At 37.0% G+C, this 25,921-nt stretch overlaps 3 protein-coding genes and 1 pseudogene across 3 annotated transcripts; 1 reads left to right on the forward strand and 3 right to left on the reverse strand.

The window, feature by feature from the left end:
- Positions 1-3,655: 3,655 nt before the first annotated feature.
- LOC101305445 lies at positions 3,656-4,297 on the reverse strand. The gene has a single exon (XM_004294711.1). It carries the CDS (start codon positions 4,180-4,182, stop codon positions 3,709-3,711), a length of 474 nt encoding a protein of 157 aa, XP_004294759.1. The 5' UTR covers positions 4,183-4,297; the 3' UTR covers positions 3,656-3,708.
- A 12,793-nt stretch (positions 4,298-17,090) lies between these two features.
- On the forward strand, positions 17,091-19,038 carry LOC101312815 (GDSL esterase/lipase At2g30310-like). Its single transcript, XM_004295998.1, has 3 exons — positions 17,091-17,723; positions 18,075-18,336; positions 18,580-19,038. The coding sequence occupies exons 1-3, from the start codon at positions 17,091-17,093 to the stop codon at positions 18,786-18,788; spliced, it is 1,104 nt and encodes a 367-aa protein (XP_004296046.1). The 3' UTR covers positions 18,789-19,038.
- A 624-nt stretch (positions 19,039-19,662) lies between these two features.
- LOC101305735 (exocyst complex component 7-like) lies at positions 19,663-21,789 on the reverse strand. The gene has a single exon (XM_004294712.1). The coding sequence runs from the start codon at positions 21,684-21,686 to the stop codon at positions 19,794-19,796; it is 1,893 nt and encodes a 630-aa protein (XP_004294760.1). The 5' UTR covers positions 21,687-21,789; the 3' UTR covers positions 19,663-19,793.
- Positions 21,790-23,275: 1,486 nt separating this feature from the next.
- LOC101313104 lies at positions 23,276-24,892 on the reverse strand (annotated as a pseudogene).
- Positions 24,893-25,921: the final 1,029 nt, after the last annotated feature.

The raw sequence follows: 25,921 nt of genomic DNA on the forward strand, positions 1-25,921 counted from the left end.
TATATTACTAGTTTTCTTACGTAACAACTTAGATTAAAATGTTGACTGATTTTATGTTAGGAAGAAAGAAAATTTTTGTGACTATGTCTTCACTACAAACACTTTAAAATGATAAAATTGGAGGGTGCACAACCGATCTTCAATTTAAACACCGCAGCTCATTAAAACCGATGGGGATCCCGTAAACATATCTGCCGCAGGTGGCCGGTCTACGACAAGGAGCTGCTAAGGAAGAGAATCCAGAGGAATACATTCGATCTTTAATGTGGCAAGCCTAGATTATACAAAAACAAGCCTAACCTTCTAAGGCAAAATCACTCATAAAGTAAAATTTGTATTTTTGCTAATTAGCATTCTCCAAAATTTTGCGTAGTACTGATACCAGCTTATTGAAGTTATTTGTGCTTACATTTGAGATTCTTGTGGTTGAATACAACAATACCAATAAAGGTTTTGGGACATTGCAAAACCAAATTGACTCCCATATTGACTAATCCTCAAGAGAGATTCACCCAACTCCTCTCCTCCGCGACTGAACCCGTGAATACTTGCATAATTTTTGCCCTAATTCCCATAATGAGTCATTTATAAACTCACTATTTTAACTCGATGCTTCTTTTCCTGGGGATCTCCCACGTCCCATCTCACTATCTTTAAGTCTTTAACTCACTTGCAATTCCCTTTATGCGAGTTTGATCAATTGTCTGCCGAACTCTCATTGGTTCAAAACAAACACCTCACATGATTCCCATGATTAATCTCTACATAAATAATTACAAATTCAAAAAGTTTTTTAAGGTACGTTACATGTTTGTGATATCTTCATTTACAGACAACAAATATGTTGTTTATTTTGGTAAAACGAGTCATTATTTGAGTACTTTTTATTTTATTAGAAATAATTACTCAATTTATGACATTTTACAAGTTTATAAACAACCCAGATCGATTCAAATTCAAGTATGCAGATGGAAAACCCGATCTAAACAAAAACTCTAACCAATGCAGGCTTGTGGTCCAAAACATTAATAAAAGTGTCATACATCTTGGGATGGCCATGGAGTTTGAGAAAAGGGATGTGTAAGATTAATAATCTATGGTTCTGATTAATAAACAATGGGAGTGAGGAAGAGAGAATCCATGTGAGGACTGAGTTATACGAAATAGGGTTTAACAAGGAAGATTTGCCAGGTTGTTTTGCATATAAATTTGTGTAGCTTCAAGATGTATCTAACTCATAACTTTTGGATTTATGCTAATAAGATAATGACCTAATAATAATATAAGGGCTGGAGTTCTTGTCCTTCATCCAACACCAAGGGCCCTCGCTCTCTTATTTATACAGGGTCTTTCAAATTATGCACAGAGGCTAAGGGTACTAATCAAGTACCCATTGATTGAATTTGGTAACGACATTATACGTACCATATGTATAGACACTAAACCATATGGACAGTAGGGTAAGATTAGAAAATAACTAAAACATATCAGTTTAATTGATGCGTATTAGCACCCTCTCTAGCATTTCTTAGTTTAGCTTGTACTCTTTTTGAATAACAATTTGAATACAATTCCATCTATTGTAGCAAAGATAGATAGTAAAATTTGTCTACGTGACCTTACATTTAGATCTTTAATTTCTCATCTTATGATTGCATCATTTATAACTCGAAGAAGAATCTAAAGCCACGGCTTTCAATATGAACAGTTAATTTTAATCGCAATGTTCGTACGTCTAATATGGAAAGTCCGACTAAAAAGTTTGCATGCATCGATTTGTTTCTAATAGTACATTAATGCTCATAGGGAGGGTATTGAGTGCCTATTTTTTACATTTTAGTTGCAGTTTCTTAGTTATATATATACAATGCGTTTCAGATGCGGAGTAAGCTTTAAAATTAAAATGCGAGGTTCATTATTTGACTCACTTTTATGTCACATAATTTCCATATCTCTACCGTACTATGACTAGAACATAACGTGTGTGTATCATTTCCGCAGAGTTTCAAGTTTAATCTAATTTATATATCATTTGAGATAATAAGTTAACCTAGTTTGTAAAATTAAGATAGTAAGTTTCACTTCTATATACAATGGTGGCACAACATGTCACCTGTTAGGAGTTCTATCTTTGTCAACTTTATGATGTAAGTCTTCCATGCCAAGTGGCAAGCGCACCCCATGTCATTGAGCTGTGAAGAAGAAGAGATGACAATATTATACTAAATTGGTTAGTGATTTATCCTCAAAAATAAAATAAAAATAAAAAATAAAAAATTGGTTCATGATTAAATAAATTTTGGTCTTTGAAAGCCAATGGCTTTGCTTAAGAATAAATGTAGAACTCGATCCCAATCATTAACCTTGATAAGGTTCTAGTCTATTGCTTTTTCTATAAGTGTTTTGAAGTAGTTACCCGATATTCCCTCTCAATTTGTTGGCTAATTAATGGAGCGCTCTTATATTAACATGCCCTTTTTTTTAATTAACAGTTAGGTTTAGCTAGCCTAGCTAGCTAGCATGCACGTCTCATAGGAGACATTAATATATTTCTCTATATGGAAAGTTTATTCTAATTAATTTTATGTGTAAGCAAGTATTAACGTAATGCATATTGTAGATGTACGTATAGCTAGATGCGCGCGCGTAGATATAACAACTCTCACGTTATGAAGAGTCATTGTCTTTGTTATGGGAGTGCATAATATATAGACAAACTTATACAAATGGTACAATAATTAATGACCCCCAAGAGAGAAGAAAGAATACTAAGAATATGAGGATAAAAGTTTAAAAAGTACCAAATTAAGTAAAATTAAGATGTATTTAGAGATTTGATGGAATACTTTACCTTTGTGATTTGTATATCAAGGAATTCAAGATAAAAAAAACAAGCTCTATATAGAATTCAGTTCCATTTGTTTTAGACTTTCAGTATGTACGTACGTGCATGGTAGTGTTTAAGATTTTTAGAAAGTTAAAAAAATCGAAAGAAAAATAAATTAACTGAAGTTTTTAAAAGAGAAATGAAGTTTGTAAATGCAAATATGCATGTAGATCATTTTCTAAACATGAAATGTTGAAATCAAGTCTCAGCAAGAGAAGTCATTTACCAATTGAGAAGTTAGTTCTTGTCTTCTTGATAAATTGTTTCTTCCTTTGTTCAAATTGAATATTTTATGTATTGTGAATAGTACAATCAAACAACTTTTAAGTAAGAACAACTTGCATGTATTTCTAAATCTCAGATCAAATATTTGATACCACACAGATTTTTTCGAATTCCAAAATTATTGAAAACCCAAACTCCAAGTAAGTGAATGACTTCTTTTTGTTCTTTTTCTTCCTTCCATTCCCTTCTCTTGGCAATAGATGATTAGATGTGCTGCCCAATTTAATTTACCTCCACTTGAAACATGAGATTAAAGGAGAAAGAAAAGAAGAAAACATATTTACTTGCAACTTCAAGCTGTAAATACAATTTGTGTACTACAAATCTTCCTTTTCTCTCTCCCCTGATCATGTAATGATCTTTTCTCAAGAACCAAACAGATCATGAATACTGGAATTCTGAATCTGCCACTATTAAACGCAGACCCAAAAACAAAAACAAAAAACCAAAAAGAAGAAAAAAGATATCCACAAAGAAACCCAAAAAAGGGAAGCGTTTTGCCCGAAATATATCAAACTCCGGCACCGAGAAAACTGCTAGTCTTCAGAAATGCTCTCAAGATGAGGCTGAAATGCTCCGAGTGATCGTCCGGTCCGGCGATCCCTACGTGATGAGGATTTTTTATTTTCCGTTACGATCTCCGTCAAGTATCGATCACACTCGGAGACATTGGCATCAACACTGCTTAGTCTCTTCTTTGACGACTTCTTAACGCCGCTACTACCTTTGCTCTTCTTCTTCTTACTGTCCGGTACCGAAGACTCCGGAATCAAGAAGTATATGCTTCCTCGCTTGAGCTCCGACTCCGGCGACAGAATCAAAATGCGGCGAACGACGCCTTGTGAACATGGCTTGCTCAGAACGTGATTTGGATTGGCGGCAAGGATCTCGCCGGCAGTGATCGGACGTGTGATTTCTTCTACGTAGCCGTTTAAATGGACTATTCGGATCAAGTCTAGAGCTCCACAAGGTAGAACACAAGCTAAACAACACCTTAAACTGTTGCCCATGTTTGAATATAGATCCTGCTAAGCACTCAGCTCTCTCTCACAGTTTGAAAGCTCAAAAGTCTCTGTTATTTGAGCTGGTTTTTGTTGGTCTTGCTGTAAAAGAAAGCTGAAGCTTATGAAGGGTGGACTAATGGCGAAGTGTTATATATAGGAATAATCGTACGGGTGAGAGCAAAAGAGTGGGGCATTATAGTAGGGATTGGTTCGAAATGACCAAAGTATCCTGTAACTGATTTTTCAAATTTGGCCAAATTGCTTACAAGAGTTAATTAACTTATTAAGCCGCCTTCCAATTAATTACGATTACTTGCGTTTACCCTCATGTCTTTGGTCCTAATCAAAACGAGTATGGACCATGGAAGACGCTAAAGTAAACCAATTTGGACCTTAATTAATAAAAATTTGAACCTTATTTCCTGCTTGCTTATGAATATGAGAATTCATTAACTAATGGTATTTGTTTTTGAGTATGTTCTTTTTTTTCTTTTTTCTTTTTTAAGGGGAAAGCCCCTCTAATTTTATTTAATAATGAAGGAAAAAAAGAGAGTACAGAGAGAGGAGGCCAATGACCAAAACCTCCATAAGAACATAACGGGAAAAAAAAACACTCAAACAGAACACTTGGCCAAAACTTACAAAATGAAAAAGAAGAGAGCAGACAACACGTTGGCATATATATAGCTATAAATGCAAAAGGATAGATCATTACAATTAGTTATGCATGAAACAACTGAATTCATTGTCTAAAAATTCTTTTTACGGTAAGAGGGAGGTCGACCGTCAATTTTGCATGTAGAGCTTGTGATGATATGATTATCCCTGCAGCTTAGTTAGTAATATATAGAAATGTTTCTTCTTTTCAAGAGAGACTGAATGTATATATTATAGCTTGCATAGTTAATCTACTACATTCTCTAAATTTATCAATAATTTTACTAATTTAGTCTCTTGAAATATGAGGTACATTAGCCTCTGTCGATAAGTTTACTAATTAGTCTCAGATTCTTAACACTCTTATATATTATCAGACATTATTTTTTGTACTATTAGATAGTAGTTAAATGACGTATGGCCGAGAAGGATGGCAAACAGGGCAAACAGAGTAAATTTTTTGTCACATAAAATGCCAACTTTTTACCTAATCCCTTCCATAGTTCCATGGGTCGATCAGTGCGCTTTGCATCTCCAACGGATGGTATAACCATTTAAATCAAGATCACTCTATTGTCTTCTTCTCTAAATCCTTTTGATTTTCTTGTTTATTCTTCCCCGATCTATGACACAATTCACTTTATGTGCGCGCGGTAGTTGGCATGTATTTGCACCTGATCAATCTAATCCCATCTACATCATATCTTTTTTCCTGATTCCATGCCAATGTTGCCCTATTGTATGATCATGATCATAGATTAATGTCACCACAGAATCCAGAAAACTAAGCACTCGATTCGAGTATTGGTTCTGAAAAGAACACCATGCCAACCCAGACCAAATTCATCCCTGCTCGCACCCCATACTAATTAGACTGGTACACTTGTATATGTTATTACGTAGTATAAACTAGATTTGAGTTAACGTTTAGATATTTAATCACAACATGACCCCAATGACCAGTCCATCGCGAATATAGGCATGCATCAAGATGGGGAAGGGACAGATTTAAATAGTCTCAATTCTGGCTTAATTTGAACGAAAATAAGTGATTAGGTACGGAATTGAAATTAGAGTACAAGTTTTGTTTTATGAACAAGTGATTAGAATACCATGGTGAAGCAACTTCACAAGCTCAAGGCGGCATACTGTTGGTCCAGTCTGGCCAAGACCGAAGCAAAGGGTATTTTGTGCTTCGATTTAGATCGAAATGGATGTGATTCTACAGGTCTGTGACATTGTTAGCTGCTCTACTGGGTGAGGAAAATGTTGTCTCTGACCCTCTGCTAGAACAAACCCAGAGAATCTATCTGTCTTCAAGAGCAGGTGTCTTTTACATTTTGATTAATACATGAACAAATTTTCTTTAATTTCTCAGCTATATTAAATAATAAATACCAAAATAAACCATCTCATTGTTCTAGCATGGACAATGTCCATGGTTGAAGAACTGTGCATGGCATGGTTACGAGAAATTGAACATTAATTCTACATCGATCTGTGCTTAATTTTTTCTTCTAACTAGCTAGCTAGCTTGCAACTGCAACTGCACCTGGAGTATCTTTCAGTAATTACTGAAGCAAACAAACTACATGTTTTTTGATCTAAAAGCGAATAACAAAATACACTTATTTGCTTGGATTTTGGCTAAATACGCTACAAATTCACATGCATAATTAAAAAAGTCTTGATGCTTTTCGTAACTCTGATCTTACTATTCTTTTCTTCTTCTGAACCATCTTCTTATTATTTAGCTTCTTTTTTTTCATATATTTTTTTAACCATCTTCTTATTATTTAGCTTCCCTTTCCCCGGTAATTAAAATATATTTGTTGGCAGTTAATTTCTTCATCTTAAGTTTTGGCTTCCACACGACGCATTATAGTTAGGGAAATTGTGCAAAAATCAGTCATATATATATATATCAAGAGTTGACATATACAATCCCTTAACCTGAAACCGAAATAACAATAATATAGTACTAGCCTTCTTGCACTCTCCAAGACGCATACAGAAGAACAGCGCTCACGCGTACGTGGTGTTTCTGAACTGAAACCTAAATAACAATAATAGAGCCAGTAATTGAAATCCTGAAACATTTTTCCACCACGTCCATTCCATAAGAGTGAGTTGTTAAAGATGTACACTTCCGTCTTGGCATGCAGTTAATACTTTATGCTTTAATCTAATGAGCAATTCATTATGTGATGCGGATCATGTATCGAGAACAGGTCTATAACAATCACTCAACAGACACCAGAAATAAAGAGTAGCAAATTTGTAGAAAATGACAAATCTATGCCGCAAAATAGACTGGTTTTATTCATAAATTAAACATAAGCCCCCAACAACTATTACAATACTCATATTTATATGGGTTACAATACTTGGAGAATAAGTAGCCCCAAGCTAAAAGGAAAACTAATTAAACGTAAATCTTAATAATTATAAAATAATTTCCTAAAACTATATCAATAATGAAATATCAAAGATTACGAATCTATAATTAAATATTGTCTCATATGCTCTTGCATCAGACTCCCTTGGTTGGAAAGAATTCGTACTCGAATTTGAACCATTGATTGTAGAAAATCCAAACAAAATCTTCCACTGCTTCAAATATTCTTTTTGACAAATTCGCTTGTAATTGAATTCTTCCTTTCCAAATAAATAGATATTTAGAATAAATGCTTGATCCTGATCCAATAAATTTTCTCTTTAACTTCAATCTCGCAATCCCAAAATTTCTTTCACCATCATTGATCTGATTGACAAAATTAACTACGACTTTGGGAATCTGCATAATGAAGGCATTAACTCCAAGAAAATCTACAAAATTATGGTCAATATCCTTTTTCAATGCCTTGATTGCGTCCTTCTTAGCATCTTCATCTTCTTCCATACCACAATTGTCAAAATAAGCCTCACAAAAACAATTATCGTAAATAGGTGGCTTACTAAAATCCACAACATCATCTTTTTTTTCTTTTCCTGAATTATTATTGACTGAAAAAGTAAAGATAGAATTTGAACCTTCATAGTCGAAACTAACAGGTTCTCCCCTTTCACTCGACTCATACAACGGAGCACAGTGATGAAATGGGCCAATGCATATATCCCCGTCAAAACCGTCACCATCTTGGTTGAAAATTTTGATGCGATCAATACGTTGATGATAGGTGGTAACGTCTCTCTCCCCATCGGAACTCATATGACCCCATCGTCGAGCTTCGATATCTACCACAAGTTGCTGAAGCATCCTTTTGATTTCAGCCATGTCGTTGTTGACGTCACGACCATCCATTCTGAAACCTCCGCCTCTTCGCCCGACCTGAGACATGGAATCCACCAAGCTCTCGCCAGAGCTCTGATACCAACTGATGCGAATCATGTATTGAGAACATGTCTCTAACAGTCACTCAACAAACACCAGAAATAAGGAATAACAAATTTGTCATGCAAATCCATGCCGCAAATAGACTGATACTTATTCATAAAACATAAGCCCCCAACAACTATTATAATACTCATATTTATATGGGTTATAATACTTAAAGAATAAGTAGCCTTAAGCTAAAATGAAAGCTAATTAAATGTAAATCCTAATAATTATAAAATAACTTTTTAAAACTATATCAATAATGAAATATCAAAGATTACTAATATATAATTTAATATTGTCTCATAGGCTCTGTATCATTATGTTTCCCAATCGAGCTGACATGTGTAGTGCTCTTTAAGTAAGATAGTAGCTAGTTAGTAATTAAACATAAGCATATTCGATTCGTTTGATGAACCAAGTCTCTTAAGACAAAAACGGCTTCCACAATTAAGTCTAGCTTGAAGAAGAACCTAAAATATGAGAACTCGAGGTACAATCTAAGTACAAGCTTCACAACTTGATGAATCTAATTAATAGTGAAAACCAATATATGAACATAAGCATTTAACCTCAAACCTCTTGAAATATCTTTTATCATTCGTAACGGATTCACCGGTTGCATATAACTATATATAATATCGGTTTGGTGCTAATTACTAGACGCTAAACATATGTTATTGGCAGCTATAGATCAGGTACAAGTACAAGACCATATATTCTGGTCAATCATAAGGTACTTCAACCCATTTTTGGGTACCTTACGGTCTTACACAGCCAAAAAAAAAAATAGTCTTACATAGCCAGTATATATGACAAAGGCAGCTGATTAGAGTATTTGTCTGCTCTCGTGTGGATCATTAGAGGACGAAGCTTCATGGCACTGAGGTTTCAGACACCGACCATGTATAAACATATATGTATTAACACTGAAATTACAATTATAGGTTGCTAATTAAGGGACTGTGCACGAGAGGCTTTGGCATAAGATTCCCGATGTGGGATTGAAGAATCTGATTCATGAACACTATAACATGTACATATTATCAGCTAGGTCCGGAAGGAAGCCATCCATAATTGAACAACGTGAGGCAACTCTGTCTTTACACTAAAGCCAAGGCTGGAACTCCGATTTATAAATCATAGCTTCTTTTTTAATTCTTGGGTTTCTAATCATTTTCTTAATACATGGTTGATGAATGATCATCATTGGTATTAGAGTATGATTGAAGCCTCTGCAGGAAGAAAAACCCTAACAGCTACCGTAGTACTTTACTAACCAGGACATGTAGCCAAAAAAACTTATGTATATAATTAATTTTATGCTTCATGTATACTTTTAATTAATTAAGTAAATGGTTATTATCGCTAGGTATACCTTTGATAGCTGGCAGGGTTGTGGGATTGTTGCACAAAGCTACTACATTTGATTAGATTTACAAATCAAATCTTAGGGATTAATGGACTTCACATTCAGTTCATTGTATCAGAGATAGTTTTGTCCAATAAAATTAAAAGTGCCTACAATATGAAGCTTTCATTGTTGCTATAGAGGCGCTAATATATTTTATGAGTTCCAAAACCAACATATTGCAATGTCCAAGATCTACACATGATCTTTTTATTTTTGTTTTTGGTACAGAAAGTGAATCAAAAATATCATTCTTTTCTCTATAATGATACTTAGTATAACCAAAGTCTTTATCAACTCTGGCATGTACTAAATAACATATTAGTATCAGTCTCAATGAAATTGATGAACAAACAAAGAAGATCAACAAAAATGTTGAACTTCTGTTTAGATTTAACATTCCGATTAACATAAATTTAAGAGTTAAACTCATACCCGAACCTATCAATGATCGATGGTACGTGATTTCCAGTCATAACACGTGTTCATTCAACATTGGTATGTATGATGAGACTCACGTCAATATATATCATAATCATTTTCATGACTTATACGCATACATTTAAGCACCTGGCAGTGAACGAGTATCTAGTATTACTAGCTAGTTTTGCTAATACTAGCTAGGTGAAAGAGAAACCAAGTTTTGTAAATGATTTCAACATGCATGATACTTTGGCAAAATGCAAATTAAACAGAAGGCTCGAGTTTAATTTGGAAGTGTCTAAATCATGAAGTGTTGGGTAAGATCTCACGCAGCAACACAATCCCTCTGCTAGGCCACCGTCATATACGGCACATACTTGTAATGGACCCATGCATGACCCATCTTCAAATTTGTGGTAGGCGGTTCTTAGCAAGTTGGGCAGATATTGTCATGTTTCATAGATGAGATACTTAATTAATTGGTAGGAAATTTCATATGGATCGGAACGTACAATACCATATTGATCGATTTGTAGATCTTTAGTTAGGTTGAAGACGAATTGAACGCCAAGATGTATATATCGACGTTCAAAAACAGTGTCAAATTTTGATAGTTGATCGATCGAGTCAATCATTGAGAGCAAGACATAATTCGGCCGTCGAGAATTCAGGAACTCAAGACAAGAATACAATTTTAGTAGGTTTTTAAGCAAGATAATTTTCGTCAACAAGTTGTTTTTTTTTTGGTAACGACGTCGATTACGTACGTCTCCATGGCAGGCTGTGATTCTATTATGAAGGAACGTACTGCATTACTAGAGTAGTTTACATGTGGATGGTTATACCATGTCCAAAAGAAATAATAGAATCGAATGAAGGTTTAGAAAAGTTTTGCATACCTCTCTCTATATCTCTATGAAGAAGAGGAGGGAGTTCGAAAATAACACTCTACCAACTAAATAATTGCAAAGATGTCTTGCAGCTCTCAATCTCACAAGCTCAGCACTCGAAGAAGTCTCATCAACGTCAGCCTCAAACGAGATTGTCCAATCTCACACAAGATGAGATATAATTATCAGACAGTTCCAAATGGGAATTAAGATGATTGTATTGGAGAAATTAATATCAAGAGAGGGGCCAACATATATAAGTGGTAGACATGCATATATGCATGGGTACTAGTAGAATCACGATCATATTTTCCGATGTTAGATATGGCTAAGACAAGGTATAAAGTCCATAAGCATAAAAGACGAGTTCGATGAATCAAGTAGATCGAGCCAAGCCAAGGACTGCCTTGATTGCTACCCAAGTGTCTTTTTTCTTTGCATTTCTCTTCTCTCTGGGGTTACGCTCTAACTATAATCTTCTTGAATTGGGAAAATTATTGAAGAATTGGCTTCTTTTAATTAGGGCATGCATACATGCACCTTCAGATTTGAGCCAAATCATATCTTTTGGTCCAAATCTCTCTAGAAATTAAGAGTTGTTCACTACATCAAGATTTCACGAATTTTCGCTGCACAAAGTTCATAAAATAAATAAGAGTTCTGATCAGTAGTAGTAGGTGAAATATACTAATCATATGTTTGCATGCACGTAAATAATTCTATAATCTTCGTGTGGCACACAGAAAATTTAGTTTTAAAAAGTGAAGCATGTAATTACAACTAGCAGTTGAAGAGTATCTTCTACAGCTTTGCTTCATGTTTCCGGACAGCAGAGATAGGATTTTACAGTAGATTTTCCGGCTATAAAATTACGTACCAGAAGTTCAAACTTGTCCTGTGTATCAATATGGTTGTTGTCATCATTTCCCAGAAAAGATCTTCTTCTTCCTCATCTTGTTCTTCTCAAATGTCAATAATATACAAGATTTTAAAGATCAGAAAACTCTTAATTGGAACATGAGGTAGGTGTACCTATATATCTCTTCTGGTATTGTGTTCATCGGTTGGGGCCTTTTGGGGCTGTAAGAAGCCTGTAACCCAATCTCATTCACATGAGGCTACGTAGGAGATTACTCAAGTAAACAAGCAAGAAAACCCTTAGAAGTGTATTGGCGATTGACCCTTTTAAGTCTGTACATGAATATTATATAGTACATATGTGATATGTTCGTTCAGAAAAAAAAAAAAAAAAAAAAATATCTCCTAGTTTCGAACACTAATTAAACTGGGCCACTATGAAAATGGACCGTTCTATAGCTAGCACCTGGGCCTTGTTTAATTACACCACCTCATGTCCATCATCACACCTTTAAAATTGGTCATTTTTTTGGACTAATTCATATATAGTCAGTGGCGTAGTCAGAAAAATAACCAGAAGGGTCGGAATATATATAAATAGCGAATATCATATTAAACAAAAATATCATTAAATAAAAACTTGCATGAATTTGTTTATGCTTTGGATGGTTTAAGAACATAAATCATTACAATATGGAAAAATAACAAGTTTCTCTAAACAGCTAAATCTGCTCATCATGACAATTCCTCATATATTATATTTTTTCTTCTTAATGGCCAGTTTCTTTATCACATATTCTTTCACAAGATATATATATCATGTTGCCTTTCGCCTTTCGGTTTCAAATATTTCTCCGCATAATTTCCATAGCATGATGATAGACTCGAAAGAATTAGTGTTAATGGTATAGAAAAGAACTAGGAGCGAAAAACATGTATAAACTAGAAGCAAAAATATGCAAAAGAAACATTCATCGATTAATCAGGCAATGCAAAGATGTAATAAAAACAGAATCAATGAGTCCCCTCCACATATTCATAGTGAATGAGCCAAACATTTTAAAACACTTTCTTTTCTCTTAAGTTACAAGGGTCAAAATTACATCAAAATATAATATATGCATGCACAACCTCTAATTATACCCACCAATTTTGGTTTGGTCAAAAACCTAGAGGGGTCATATGAACCTCCTCGTCCTACCGTGGCTACGCCACTGTATATAGTTTGAGTTTTATTGGCAAAGGAAACATGTTTTACTAGGATTTGTACCCGCGTTGAACTGCGGGGTTCGAACGTGTAAGAAGATGGCAAAATTGATATTAGGCAACAACTAAAGGGTAAATCAGTCATTTCATGAAGTTTCTCAATAGCAGAGTTGTAATTAAACAAAAAAACAGAGACGAAATCATCATTTTAGCCCCACAGGTAAGAGCTGTAATTAAACAAAAAAGCAGGGACATAACCGTTATTTGGGTTCCACGGACACTGTTCCCTTTCAAGCACGTTTTTTCAACCAAAATAAAATAAAATAAATTCTGCACCGTTTTATACTTTTGTTAGAAAGGGATGGCAAAACTGGTATTAGACAAAAACCAAAGGGCGAAAAGGTCATTTCATTAAATGTATGAACTGAACATACATACACTAACTAAAAGTTAAGTGGCAAAACGTAATTAAGCGTGACAAGAAGGGCAAAAAGTCATTAAACTGAAAACTGAGTGGCAATATCATGATTAGCTGTGATATGATGGGCAAAACGGTCATTTCGTCATGCTTATAAACAGTAGGGTATGTACCTACTTTACTATATAGGGAAATAAACATTTTCGTATAAGCTAGGTTGTGAATGTGTGAAAGTTTTTTTTGTTTCGAGATACCTAATATAAATAGCAGTTTGTTTTTTTGTGATATGATTTGTGAATTTGCGTTACATGTTTTGCAAGAAAACTAAAAATATTAGTTTTGAATCAAGAGAGAGATTTCAAGAAATGGTATGTCCAAGTACAACGTACTTCATAAACCTTTTCATATATAGAGAATTTGATATACACCCAATTTTGAAGAATGGTTTTAAATAAAACTCATATAATATTCTTTTTTGATAAATATCTAAATTAAATGTATTAATTATGATACATTTTATGTCCTATTTTTTTCTAAAATTTACGCAATTACCACCATTCAACTATAACATATAAACATAATAAATAAGCTTAATTAACGCTATGTATTTAATACTTTGATTATGAGTTTTTCTTGTAACACTAACACTTTTCAATCACTTTGCAAGAATCATACATTTTTCTTTATTTTTATAAAAAATCTAGGTGAAAGAAATTCATTCTCCAATCTATACATAAGGTAGAATATCTTATAAATAGAGAAATTTGTCCAAACAGTATCTCACATTTTTAAGAAGTAAAGCTTTGGTATCTCACATTCAGAAAACTTCAAAAAAGTGACTCACGTTTTTACCTCAACCAAAGTTTGGTATCTAGAACCGTTAGCTCCGTTAAAAAAATTGACGGCAACCATTTTTATTCATGAAATGACCAATATACCCTTGAGTTTTTATTTTTGTTATTTTTTTACATAATAAAAAGAGAAATTCGTCATAACGATACCTCATCTTTTCTTGCTTATAAACTTTGGTACTTCAAGTTTTGATAACATTAGAATAATACATTAAGTTTTCACCCCGACCTAATTTTAGTACTTTTAGCCGTTGGTTCCATTACGGGGGTTGCTAGGTGGCAATTTTTAAAGACTATTTTCGTCTATTCATGTCTTCATTCATTTTTTACTTTAGAAACAAAAATAAAGATCCATGAGTTATTTGCTTTCATGAGTTTGCAATTGATGAAATCTATAAACAAAAATAAAGATTCATGAGTTTTTATTTTTTTTCATTTTGTATGTTGTTTGTCATAACATTATAAACATACAATAGTAAATTTGTTGTACAAACTCACTTAGGGGGTGTATTGTATTTGGATTCATTTAAACATCTTTCTCTTCAGCTCTAGTCTAGAAAATTAATATCACCTTTTCAATTCTATTTGCTCCAGCTCCTTTTGTGAAGGCCGTGAAACTCCTAATTTCCTAAAGATAGAGGAAAAAAGAAGATAACAATTTTCCCTCTATAAAAAAAATAATGTTATAAATATTATAATCTATGTGGTTGTCTACGTAATTACTCATTAGTTATGTACTCTGATGTAAACTTTACCTCTATATAAGGAGGCTTATGAGAATGAATGAGTAGACTTCTTCATCCTCTCAACTATTCTCTCTGTGCCTTCTCTCTATATTTTCTCTACTTTCCAACAAATAACAATTTTTTTATTATTACAGAGATGAAATATATATTTAAAGAAAAAAATAATTAATTGAAATATGAAGAGACGAAAAATACCCATGAAAAATGACCAGCTGATAGTTACCCGATCGGAGGTTACAGTTAAAAGTACTAAAATTGGGTCGGGGTGAAAACTTGAGGTACCGTTATGATGTTTTCAAAACTTAAAGTACGAAAGTTTATAAGCAAGAACAAATGAGGTACCGTTATAACAAATTTCTCTTTTTATTTTATAAAATGAATAACAAAAATAAAAACTGAAGGGTAAATTGGTCATTTTATGAATAAAAATGGTTGTAGTTAGTCTTTTTAACGGAGTTAATAGTTCTAGATACCAAACTTCGGTTAAGGTAAGAACGTGAGATACTGTTTTGAAGTTTTCTAAAGGTGAGATATCAAAACTTTGCTTTTTTAAAAGGTGAGACACTGTTTAGACAATTTTCCCTTATAAATAATATATCTGATCTAAACCCTAAAACCCTAAACCCTAATACCCTAACCCTATACCCCCTAACCCTAATACCTGAGTTGTAGGAGTTGGATATAATACCTGAATTTTAGGAGTTGAGTGAAATATTTGACTTCTAGGACTTGGGTAAAATACCTAACTTGTAGGAGTTGGATATACTACCTGACCTTTAGGAGTTTAGGAGTTGAGTGAATTTCTGACCTCTAGGACTTGGGTAAAATACATTATTTGTAGAAGTTTTGTTTTTCTTTCACTACCTTGTCAAAAGGTATATTGGTTTATATACCTCATAGCTATGTTATCTATTGATGTCATATTCTAAAAATATGTTTAAAAGAAGCAAATATACCTAAGAAGAAGACAAAATAATCTAAGAACACAATATGTACCTTATAACGAGGAACACTTAGTGTAAGCATTTTATTGACCATTTTCTATTTCTTCAAAACCTTTCTTCGACTATCACTTGGAGATACATGCAAGAAATACCATGCTGGTTGCCCTTGTTCTTTCTTGCATGTTTCAATATTCAGATCAAAATCTATATATGCATCATCAAATTAAGCTTAGATTTATGTTTACAATTGATGTAGCTATTCAAATTTGAAGAAAGTTAGGAGCTACATTTGAGGAATGTCTTCTCATTTAATCGAAATGGTAAAATCTTCTCAACAAAACAAAAAGAAAATCAGAAGGGCAAAAAAGTAAAGAAAAAATGTGACAATCTATAAGACAGGTCAATAATGTGAATTGGGTGTAGATTAAAATGAAATATGGGTATGGATTTATCTTAAAAATGGCTTATTTTTTGGGTTTTTGTCTAATTTTCTCTTTCATATATGCTAGGTTGTGAATGTGGGGAAGATCTTTGGTTGTGTCTGGAAACCTATATATAGAGCATTTTGCTTATTTTGTGATGTCGTTTGTAATTTTGCGTTTACATGCATGCTTTACAAGAAAACTTAAAACAAGATAGATATCAAGATACACACTCTATTAGTGTATCGAAAAGAAAAATATACACTATAATAGTAACTGAGCAAGATCCGGTTTGTGATATGATCAACAACAATTCTTGAGCAAGATATTCAACTGTGAGAATGAATCGAAAGATAACTTTATTTCTCAGACACATGATTTATCCATTTTTACGAAACCTATTTTGATACCTTCTTCTTTTTTGGAAGCTTTCCAGATATAGATGATGTAAAAACACAACTTTTGAAGTTACAAGCATTTTCTATAACTAAGTAGACAACACCTACCTACATTAATCTCATCTTCATGACCAATCTGACTATCATTCCATTTCTAGAAATTTAATTCAACTAATTGTTTGATTTGCTTAGAAAAATAAATTACATTGATGCTCTAAGCAAGTATTAACTTGCCATCCATGTCACGTCTCCATTTCCATGGTTTTCTGGAACACTATAAATTCCAAAGGTTTTACTAGAACAAATTAACAATGGCACCCATAGGTACAACCCTCTTTCTTATACTAGTCCACATTTGGTTTTACGCCTTATTATTCATTTCGAACGAATGCAAAGCCGTAAGGCCTGCACCAAAGTTCCCGGCCATTCTAGTCTTTGGGGATTCAACTGTGGACACAGGCAACAACAATTACCTCAACACATCGTTTAAGGGTAACCATTATCCATATGGCCAAGATTTTCCAGGTCATGTTACCACAGGCAGGTTTTCTAATGGAAAATTGGTCCCTGACTTCCTTGCTTCCATGTTAAACATCAAAGAAACTGTTCCTCCTTTTCTTGATCCGAGCCTATCGGATAACGACCTTGTCACCGGTGTCAGCTTTGCTTCGGGTGGATCCGGGTTCGACGATATAACAGGTGCTGTAGGTGGGATCATACCATTTTCAAAGCAGGTTGAGTACTTCAAGAGATACATAGTGAGAGTCCAAGGGATTGTAGGGGAAAAGGAAGCAAAGAAGTTGATTAGTAGTGCAGTGATTGTAATCTGTGCTGGGACTAATGACTTTGGTTTTAATTTCTATGACCTCCCCACAAGAAGGTTGGAGTTCAATATTAGCGGCTACCAAGATTTTCTGCAGAATAAACTGCATAAGTTCATTGAGGTAATTGGACTGCTCTCGGCCCTGTTACATGCAACTTTGTTCTTTGTTCTTCTGTTTTTTTATTAAGTTGTCAACACCAATAGTAGGATTGTATTGTCTGATTTCTAACATGTAATGTATTTGGAGTATGAATTGTTTGCACAAATGACATTTTCTTCCTTGTCAAATATCTGATATGTTATGTTGTTAGACAAATTATTAGTCGAGTCTACTGATATAACAAGATATTGCCATTTCAACAAATGGCAATTTGACAATATAATATGCATTGAGCTATTGTCCATAGATACCTTATTATGAGTATATGACATGATCTTTGTATTACTATTTTGTGTATACGTATTTTTCTAGGAACTATATGAGCTTGGATGCAGAAGAATGACCATAGCTGGGCTTCCTCCAGTAGGTTGCCTACCTATACAAATGACTGCAAAATTTGAAAGGCCGCACGATAGAAGATGTATAGAGGAAGAAAATTTAGACGCCCTTGTATACAATAAGAAGCTTGCAAGACTCTTGCCCACAATACAATCACTGCTGCCAAGGAGCAAAATTGTGTATGCAGACGTGTATGAACCTATAACCGATATGATCGATAATCCACAAAACTTTGGTAAGCAGGAAGTTTTCCGATTGACAGACATCTAAGAGTCATTTACATTTGTCGATATTTAGATATATTACCACTAGGATTCCTCCTCCAGTAATTATCCTACACTTTTTGAGTGATTAAGTTCTAAAGAAACTGGGACATTTTTGCCAATTTTCGAGTCGAAGTAATCTGCTACAAGTTCTTTTCGGCTTCATAACTAGATCAAAGGATGCATTTATACTGTTTTTTTTTTGCCATATGTAGGTTTTGTGGAAACAAAGAGAGGCTGCTGTGGTACTGGGTCAGTGGAAGCAGGGCCCTTCTGTAATGCATTAACAGCAGTATGTGATAATGCCTTGGAGTACTTGTTTTGGGATGGCATACATCCAAGTGAAGCAGCATATGAATACATTTCAAAATACCTGGAGAAAAACGTTGTTCCCCAGCTTCTGGATTACAACAATAAATCTTGATCGTTAGTTACTTAATCTGACCGGACAGGATGACAGTGATGAACAAGTTCCAAACCTTGCGTAACAAGGAACCAAGTCGACGAAGCACTGCTGATTATGTTTACATCTGTTCATATAGACATAATACTGTGGATTTCTATATTTAGAAGCGAATACATGATAAAGTAAATGTGATGCAAATCATTGTAATGCCATAAACAGAACCTGTCATCGAGTACTTTACTTCTAAAATTTGTTTCTCATTTCTAGGCCAAAATGCAATTTCCCCGAGTCATATGTGCGCTACCAGATGTGTCATTAGGATGATGCTTGTGGTTTTAAAATGAGAAGTGAACCAAATTCAGAAGTGGAAACTGGCAAGAAAAACTAAACAGATCTTGACATTGTTGGACACAGAACACAACCCATATGGACAACAAATTTCCAGGTCACATGAGGAAACTGATTGCTGGAAAATGGGAACTGGGTTTTCTTCCAAAGTTATTTAACATATAGACCAGGTCACATTGATGAAAGAACCTGAGCTTCGAATTGTTTAAACTCAGAGCTTGGTTTTGTTCTATTCGCTTACAGTCACCTGGTAACGCCCTGATGCGATCAATTCTTTTGAACCTACAAGTACTTAGCCGACTACGTTGAAGGAAGAGGCTATGTTCTGTAATGCTTACAATTACAGCAAATAGCGGGGGATGAAGTGGCTACGAAAGTAAAAGGAAAGATGTTCTGGGGTCTTCAATCGAGTAGGAACTAGTGACCTTCAGTTTTGGGTAACTTGGTTGGTCAGGCATAATTCTGTTCCTGCTGCTATATGCTATGCTATAGTATCAACATAATTTACAAACTAACAGTCTATGGCTTTCATTCACAGATAATCGAGAGGCAAACTAGAATAAACTGAAACAAATATCTAATAATACAAGGCCAAAGTCATTTTGGACCATTGAATTCATACAAAACTTTTAAGTACATACAAAGGTTCATCACTAGCAAGCAGCTTTACCTTCTTCACTTCCGGCCACCACCAGATCCACGACTCCCTTGAAACAAGCCATTAATCCGAGCCTCAATGTCCTCGGCGTCATACTTGATATACTTGTCATGCCTCCCAATTTCAGGAACATTCTGAAACCTTCCCACAAAGCTTTGGTATGCAGGCAACACGATTTTGATGAGGGAAATCCTCAAATCGTCTCTGAGCAGCTCGTCAAAAATGACCCAATTGGTTTGGTTTTTACAGATTTCGTCGAAGTAGATGTTGAACAACTTGAGTTTCTCTTTCATGGACTTGACTGCAGCATTGGGCGCCAGTGAGCCACTATCGAGCTTCAACACTCCCACGACCTTGTTCCACGCACTTCTCTGGTAGTTCACATGGTACTGTCTAACTTTGGCTGAGTGTTTCCGGATCCAATCGTCTCCCAATAGCGATCCCAGCTCACTGTCTTTAACTTTCTGAACAATGTACCTCCCATTGTTCATCATAAACACAGAGCACAAAGCCGAGTCCCTGTAAATCTTCGACTTGGCCTCCAAATTGCTTTCCAGCAGCTCCATAATCCAAGCCATCTGAACCGACATGGACGAAGAAGAAGCCCTATCATCCACCTTGGACTGATGAGGAACTCCAGCATTGTCCTCAAACACTTGCTCCAGCGTCTGCCGCGAACGACACGCCGCTCGGAGATAATTCATCACGTAACGGGTAATCGGGTGAAGCCCACCGCCCGGAACCGGAGTCTTGGCCGGGTCACGGCTGATAAGATTCTCTAATTCCATGAAAATTCCTCTAATTGCTTCACCTAACCTTTTCCAGATCGTAACAGCTTCGTTCCTGAGAAACAAACAGTACTGATTCGAGAACACGGCGTCGAATTCCGGCATCAAGTCTCGCATAGTCTCAAACACATCCAACACCTTGAACAGTCTCTCCGGCGATCGGCTCCCGATCGCGACGGCGTCGGTAAAATTGAGTATCTGGATCGTCGATCCTCGGCAGACCTCCATGAACGAGAGGTCCGCGGCGGAGGAGAGGCCGTAGAAGACGCGGTCAACGAGTCTTCGCTCGCTGGGGAACAGAATCCGAAGCGAGACGTTAGCGGCTTTGATCCACCGTTCGATTTCGTCCTCGAGATCTTGCCACGGCATTTTCTGCACCTCATCTATGCTCAGCTTCTGTAACCCTAGCCGCGAAAGACTCTCCTCCAGAAACTCCCGCCGGCAGCTGCTGTACACGTGCGAGCACTCTTTCCCGAAGCCGGCGGCCACCATCCGCTTCGCGATCTCGTGAAGATCGTTGATGGTTCCGGACGGCAGCGCGTCGATGACGATGTCGTAGTCCGTGATCGGCTGCGCCGTCGGGATCTGGTGCTCCTCGCCGTCGCCGATCACTCCCTCCTCGTCTTCGTCGTCTTCATCGTCAAACGACGAGTTCCCATTCGACTCGCTCCGGAACGCGCGGTTGAGCTCGAGCGACTCGCCGCCGCGCTCCACCAAGGTCCTGAACTCGTCCTCCAACCGGAACATCGTCTGCTGCATCAAATCCTCGGCACGTACAAGACACGCGCCAACGGACTTGTCCCCGGCCATCGGAGTCCAGTCCCTTATAGTCGTTATCAAGTCGTCGACGGCGTCCAGAAAGGCCGCGGAATCGGCGGAGTCGGACCAGATAGGCTGGTCGGCGGCGACGTACTGCGAGATCTGCCGCTCCAGCGACTTGAGAGTCAACTCAAGAGCCGCGGAGTTTCTCCGATCGTCGTCGGCCATTTTCTCGCGAGAAAACCTCCCGTCGAAATTGGAGAAAATCTGCAGAATATCGTCGGCCATGTTGTCGTTGTGACCGAGCGTCTTGGCGATGTGGCGCGCAACCGCCAGCAGCTTCTCCTCGCCGTTTTCCGCCATTAAAACTAACTCTTGCACAGTTTGAGTGGGAAAAAAAGAAAGAAAGAAAGATTACTAGGGTTTGTGAAATTTGAGAGCGAAAACGAGGAAAGCTTTGGTTTCCGAATTTCGTTTTGATTTATTTAATTTTCATAAAAAGGTCGAGAAATTGAATATTTAAATATTAAAGGCAGCGGTTCGTGGAAGGTAAATGGAAACGCGGTTTGTGGTGGGAAATTAAAGAGGGGGAATAGACATGACCCATGAGAGAAGCAGTGGGGCCCCGCTTCCAGACTTTTGACTTTTCTCTTTTTTTATTTTTTGGTGTATAATTAATTTTGGTTAATTGGACCGGATAAGAAAGAGTAGAGGGGGAACTGGGTTAGGAGGGTTGGACCTTGGACTTGATTTGGAATGGGACAAAGGAAGTAAAGCCGGAAAGAACTGGGGGTGTGTAATAATACAAGTGGAGGAGTACTACTTGATTGTGGATCGGACTAAAAGCCAAACGGGATTTGAAAAAGTCACGTGGTTAGGGTTGTATGAGCGGGAGGTACAGTGGACAGGTCACGCGTTTAAGGATGAAACCAATTGAAATGGCGTGCGATACTGGCACTGCTGATTGAGAAGGTGTTCGGTCTACTAGGTTTGGCTGTCTAGTCTTTCATTTTATGTTTTTTTTTCCTAGTAGAGGTCACATTTGGGGTATGTTGTGGGCTATGGGATATGCTGCGTCCTCGATCACAATTCAGACCATGGAAGACCAAAAAAACATGCACACAACACATCTAGTTATCTATCTATCTTCTATTATTATTATTATTATAAAGCCAAGCGTTTAGAAAATTCACTAAATTATATTTTGCTTAAACTACATTTTAGAAAATTCACCAAATTATATTTTGCCTAAACTACCTTTAATGAAACAACAGACGTAAATAAAAACAAAGGTTGTTATAGTAAAAAACAAAATAAAAAACAAAACAAATTAGATAAAGAGATAAACAAAATAAAACTGTATTATACAGTTAGGGTAAATCAAATTAACCAGTTATGTTTATTTTTAGGTGATCGTGTTCCCGTGCATTTGCACGGGTAAACAGGCTAGTGTTTGGAAAATCGAGCTTATTCAAACATAATATAGGACCACCTTACACATAAGGTGCATGTTTGGTACTAGAGACTAAATGGTATTACACTAAATAAGAGGTATTAAATGGGTTGAGCTATGTTCGTTATGAGGGGATACAAAAATAAATGGTATCACCTAACACCTGTATTTGGCTCTCAACCTCATTAGGTGTTGTTATTGTGAGTATTCACTCTTGAGGTCCCAATATAACACCATCGCTCTCCTTCTTCTCTTCGTCTCTCATTTTCTCTCTCAAGATAAAAATTAAGCTCAACTCTTCTGATCTTCCTCCTCCTCATCCTTTCACCTTTCTCTCTCAAGGCTCTTGGTTTTTTGCATTTTGGGTAATGAGGCGGACAACGTGGATGAGAAATGTGGGTTTCTCCATTTCAAAAAATTTGAGTTTGAAGATTAATTGACATAAAATATGGGTTTGAAGAAATTTGGTTTTCTGCATTTGTAGAAATCTTCCTCCTCCTCACTTGTCCACCTCCATCGCTTGGGTAGCTTTAGCCTTTGCAAACACGGTCATTTTTGTCTTCAATCTTCTTGCCCACTTGAAACCCACCATTCTTCTTATTCTCAGTTCCATCTGCTTTCATCTTGCTCTTCTTTGCTTAAAGCTTTTTTGCCCTCTTTTTTTTCCCTCTTCTTTCTCTCTTATGAGTTCGAATTTGTGTTGCCTTTTCCGGCGACCAAGATCGTTCTTCTTCGAAACCTTTAGTCTCCGTCGCCGACTGGTTCTAGCTTTTTGGTCAAATAGGTTATGGGTATTGCAAAGATGTTTTGATCTGGATATAGTTTGGGTCTCATAAGTCTGGGTGCTGCAAGCTTTTTATGAGTGTTTTAATATGGATGCAATTTTGGTGATTGTGAAACAGTCCTACGTAATACTGCTCACCAAACATGGTCCAAAGTAGTATTGAGTAAGTCTACTCAAGCACGCCAAGTATTAAAAATAGAGTGACTTAGATCGTCATGGGTACCAAATGTGCACAAGAGGTTGTCTAAGGTTCTTTAGTGATAGATTAAAAACCTAGAAAACTAGATTAAAAAGCTCATTAGATTAGGCCCAACCCAAGCCAATCCCCATCCCGCAACCAACATCATGGAGGGCCGAATGAGGCCAAGCACCCACCAACATCCGTGAACCCTGCCGACTTGCCTAAACATGTCATTGCCTGCACCACCATCTCGATCTATAAGAGCAAGGAGGGAAACGCCTGGAACCACTGACTAAAATGAAACCGATGACCACAACCTCCATCGACCTCCACTTCGAACACCACCCAACCAATGAGAATGAAGTCAGCGACCAAACATACAATTGCGCAGTAAGATGAGTAGGATCCTTCTAGATTTACAACTATTTATTACGTGACATCTCAATAGTATGTATTTTATTTATTTATTTTGGTCAATAATAGTATGTACTTTATATATGAATGAACTTACCGACCGACGCCTCAAACATAGGGCAAATAACCTTTTTTTTATTTTTCTTTTATTTCGGGTCATACGATCCTTGGGTTGGGTTGGACCTTTTGTTTTTTTTTTTTAGTAATGTGTGGTACTTTATTTGGGTTGTGTAAATGCTCAAAATGACCCGCGAAAATTGGATATCGACCCGCCAAAACCACCCTCGTGAAACGATGGCATTCTAATTTCTAAGTAATCAAATCCAAGTCGAAGAAACCCAGAACGTGTGTGAGGCACTAACACTATCTGTGCCCGTGGCCGAGATCTAATGCGTCCACACGATCGAATCATACCCTAATAAAATAATAAACCCTCCAATTTAGACTCTGCTTTATCCCACCAATACGCCGCCGTTTCCTTCGGCATCTCATTCCCATTCCACAAGCAAAGCACATCACATGCTTAAAACCTCATCACTTTTAATAATCACCGTCGATTCCACAATCAACGGTTCCTGATCCTCAACCCCCTCTCCATATAAAACCTCCTCACTCATCTTCTCCTCGACTCCAACCCATAATTTCCAAGATTCTTTTTCTCCGTCAAGTCTCCCAATTTTCAGCCCCAAATATTTCTCCCAATCGAATCCCCGATCTTCTCCCCTAATTCCACCCATGTCCTCGTCCTCCTCGATCCCAATGTCCTCGCAGCAATCCACCCAGGAGCCCTCATTTCCTCTCCCGTCGTTCCGATCCATCCTCACGCGCCTCTCCGGCCTCTCCCGCCACGCGCTCGCCAACCGCCGTCCCTGGGCCGAGCTCGTCGACCGCACCGCCTTCTCCCGGCCGGTCTCCTTCTCCGACGCGGCCTCGCGCGTGAGGAAGAACGCCGCCTACTTCCGCGTCAACTACCTGATCGTACTCGCCGCCGTGCTCGCCTACTCGCTCCTCTCCCACCCCTTCACTCTCCTCACCCTAGTCGGCCTCGCCGCCGCGTGGATCTTCCTCTACTCGCACCGCCAGTCGGATCAGCCGCTCGTGATCTTGGGCCGGGCCTACTCCGACACGCAGGTGCTGTTTGGGCTGGGCCTGGTGACGCTGGTCGCGATCTTGGTGACGAGCGTGTTGTCGCTGCTCATAACGGCGGTGATGGTTGGGGTTGGGATCGTCTCTGCTCACGGCGCGTTTAGGGATCCGGAGGATCTGTTCTTGGACGAATCGCAGCCGTTGGGCTCTGGATTCGCTTCCATGTTCAGTGGGGCTGCTTCTTCTGCTGGCGCCAGCATGATGTCACGTGTCTAGCCTAGGGCTGTGATATTCGGAATCTGGGAAGGTGTACAGAGTATATCATACTCCGGTGGGTGAGGACTACTAGTTGATTAAAAGGAAAAGAGAGGATCTAGATCCAATTTTTTTATTTTTCATATTTTGTTGAGTTATTATTGGAGGATTTTGTAATGCTGAGAATATTATTGGAAATTCATTGATTGGTACATTTGTTTTTGTCAAACCATAGCCATTAGTTTGTTCATGACTCAATCTAGTTGTTTCTGTTATGTTGTAATGGAAGTTCTTAAGGGCCCCTAACTCAAATAGGAGAAGTTCATATAGTGTTTATACTTTTGCCCAAACCCCCTGCTCCCATTTTTGACCTCGTTTGTATCCGAAAATGAACAGAAAACCGACTAGGTAGTACCGACAAGGTC

Source organism: Fragaria vesca, linkage group LG3 (genome assembly GCF_000184155.1).
Source record: "Fragaria vesca subsp. vesca linkage group LG3, FraVesHawaii_1.0, whole genome shotgun sequence".
In the NCBI taxonomy this organism is placed as follows: Eukaryota; Viridiplantae; Streptophyta; class Magnoliopsida; order Rosales; family Rosaceae; genus Fragaria; species Fragaria vesca.

What these genes read in the sequence shown, in the direction of transcription:
- LOC101305445 (XM_004294711.1), bottom strand. Translation starts at nt 4,182, where the DNA reads ATGGGCAACAGTTTAAGGTGTTGTTTAGCTTGTGTTCTACCTTGTGGA.
- LOC101312815 (XM_004295998.1), top strand. Translation starts at nt 17,091, where the DNA reads ATGGCACCCATAGGTACAACCCTCTTTCTTATACTAGTCCACATTTGG. An exon ending in AACTGCATAAGTTCATTGAG is followed by an intron (nt 17,724 to 18,074) that starts GTAATTGGACTG and finishes GTATTTTTCTAG; the next exon opens with GAACTATATGAGCTTGGATG. An exon ending in CGATAATCCACAAAACTTTG is followed by an intron (nt 18,337 to 18,579) that starts GTAAGCAGGAAG and finishes TGCCATATGTAG; the next exon opens with GTTTTGTGGAAACAAAGAGA.
- LOC101305735 (XM_004294712.1), bottom strand. Translation starts at nt 21,686, where the DNA reads ATGGCGGAAAACGGCGAGGAGAAGCTGCTGGCGGTTGCGCGCCACATC.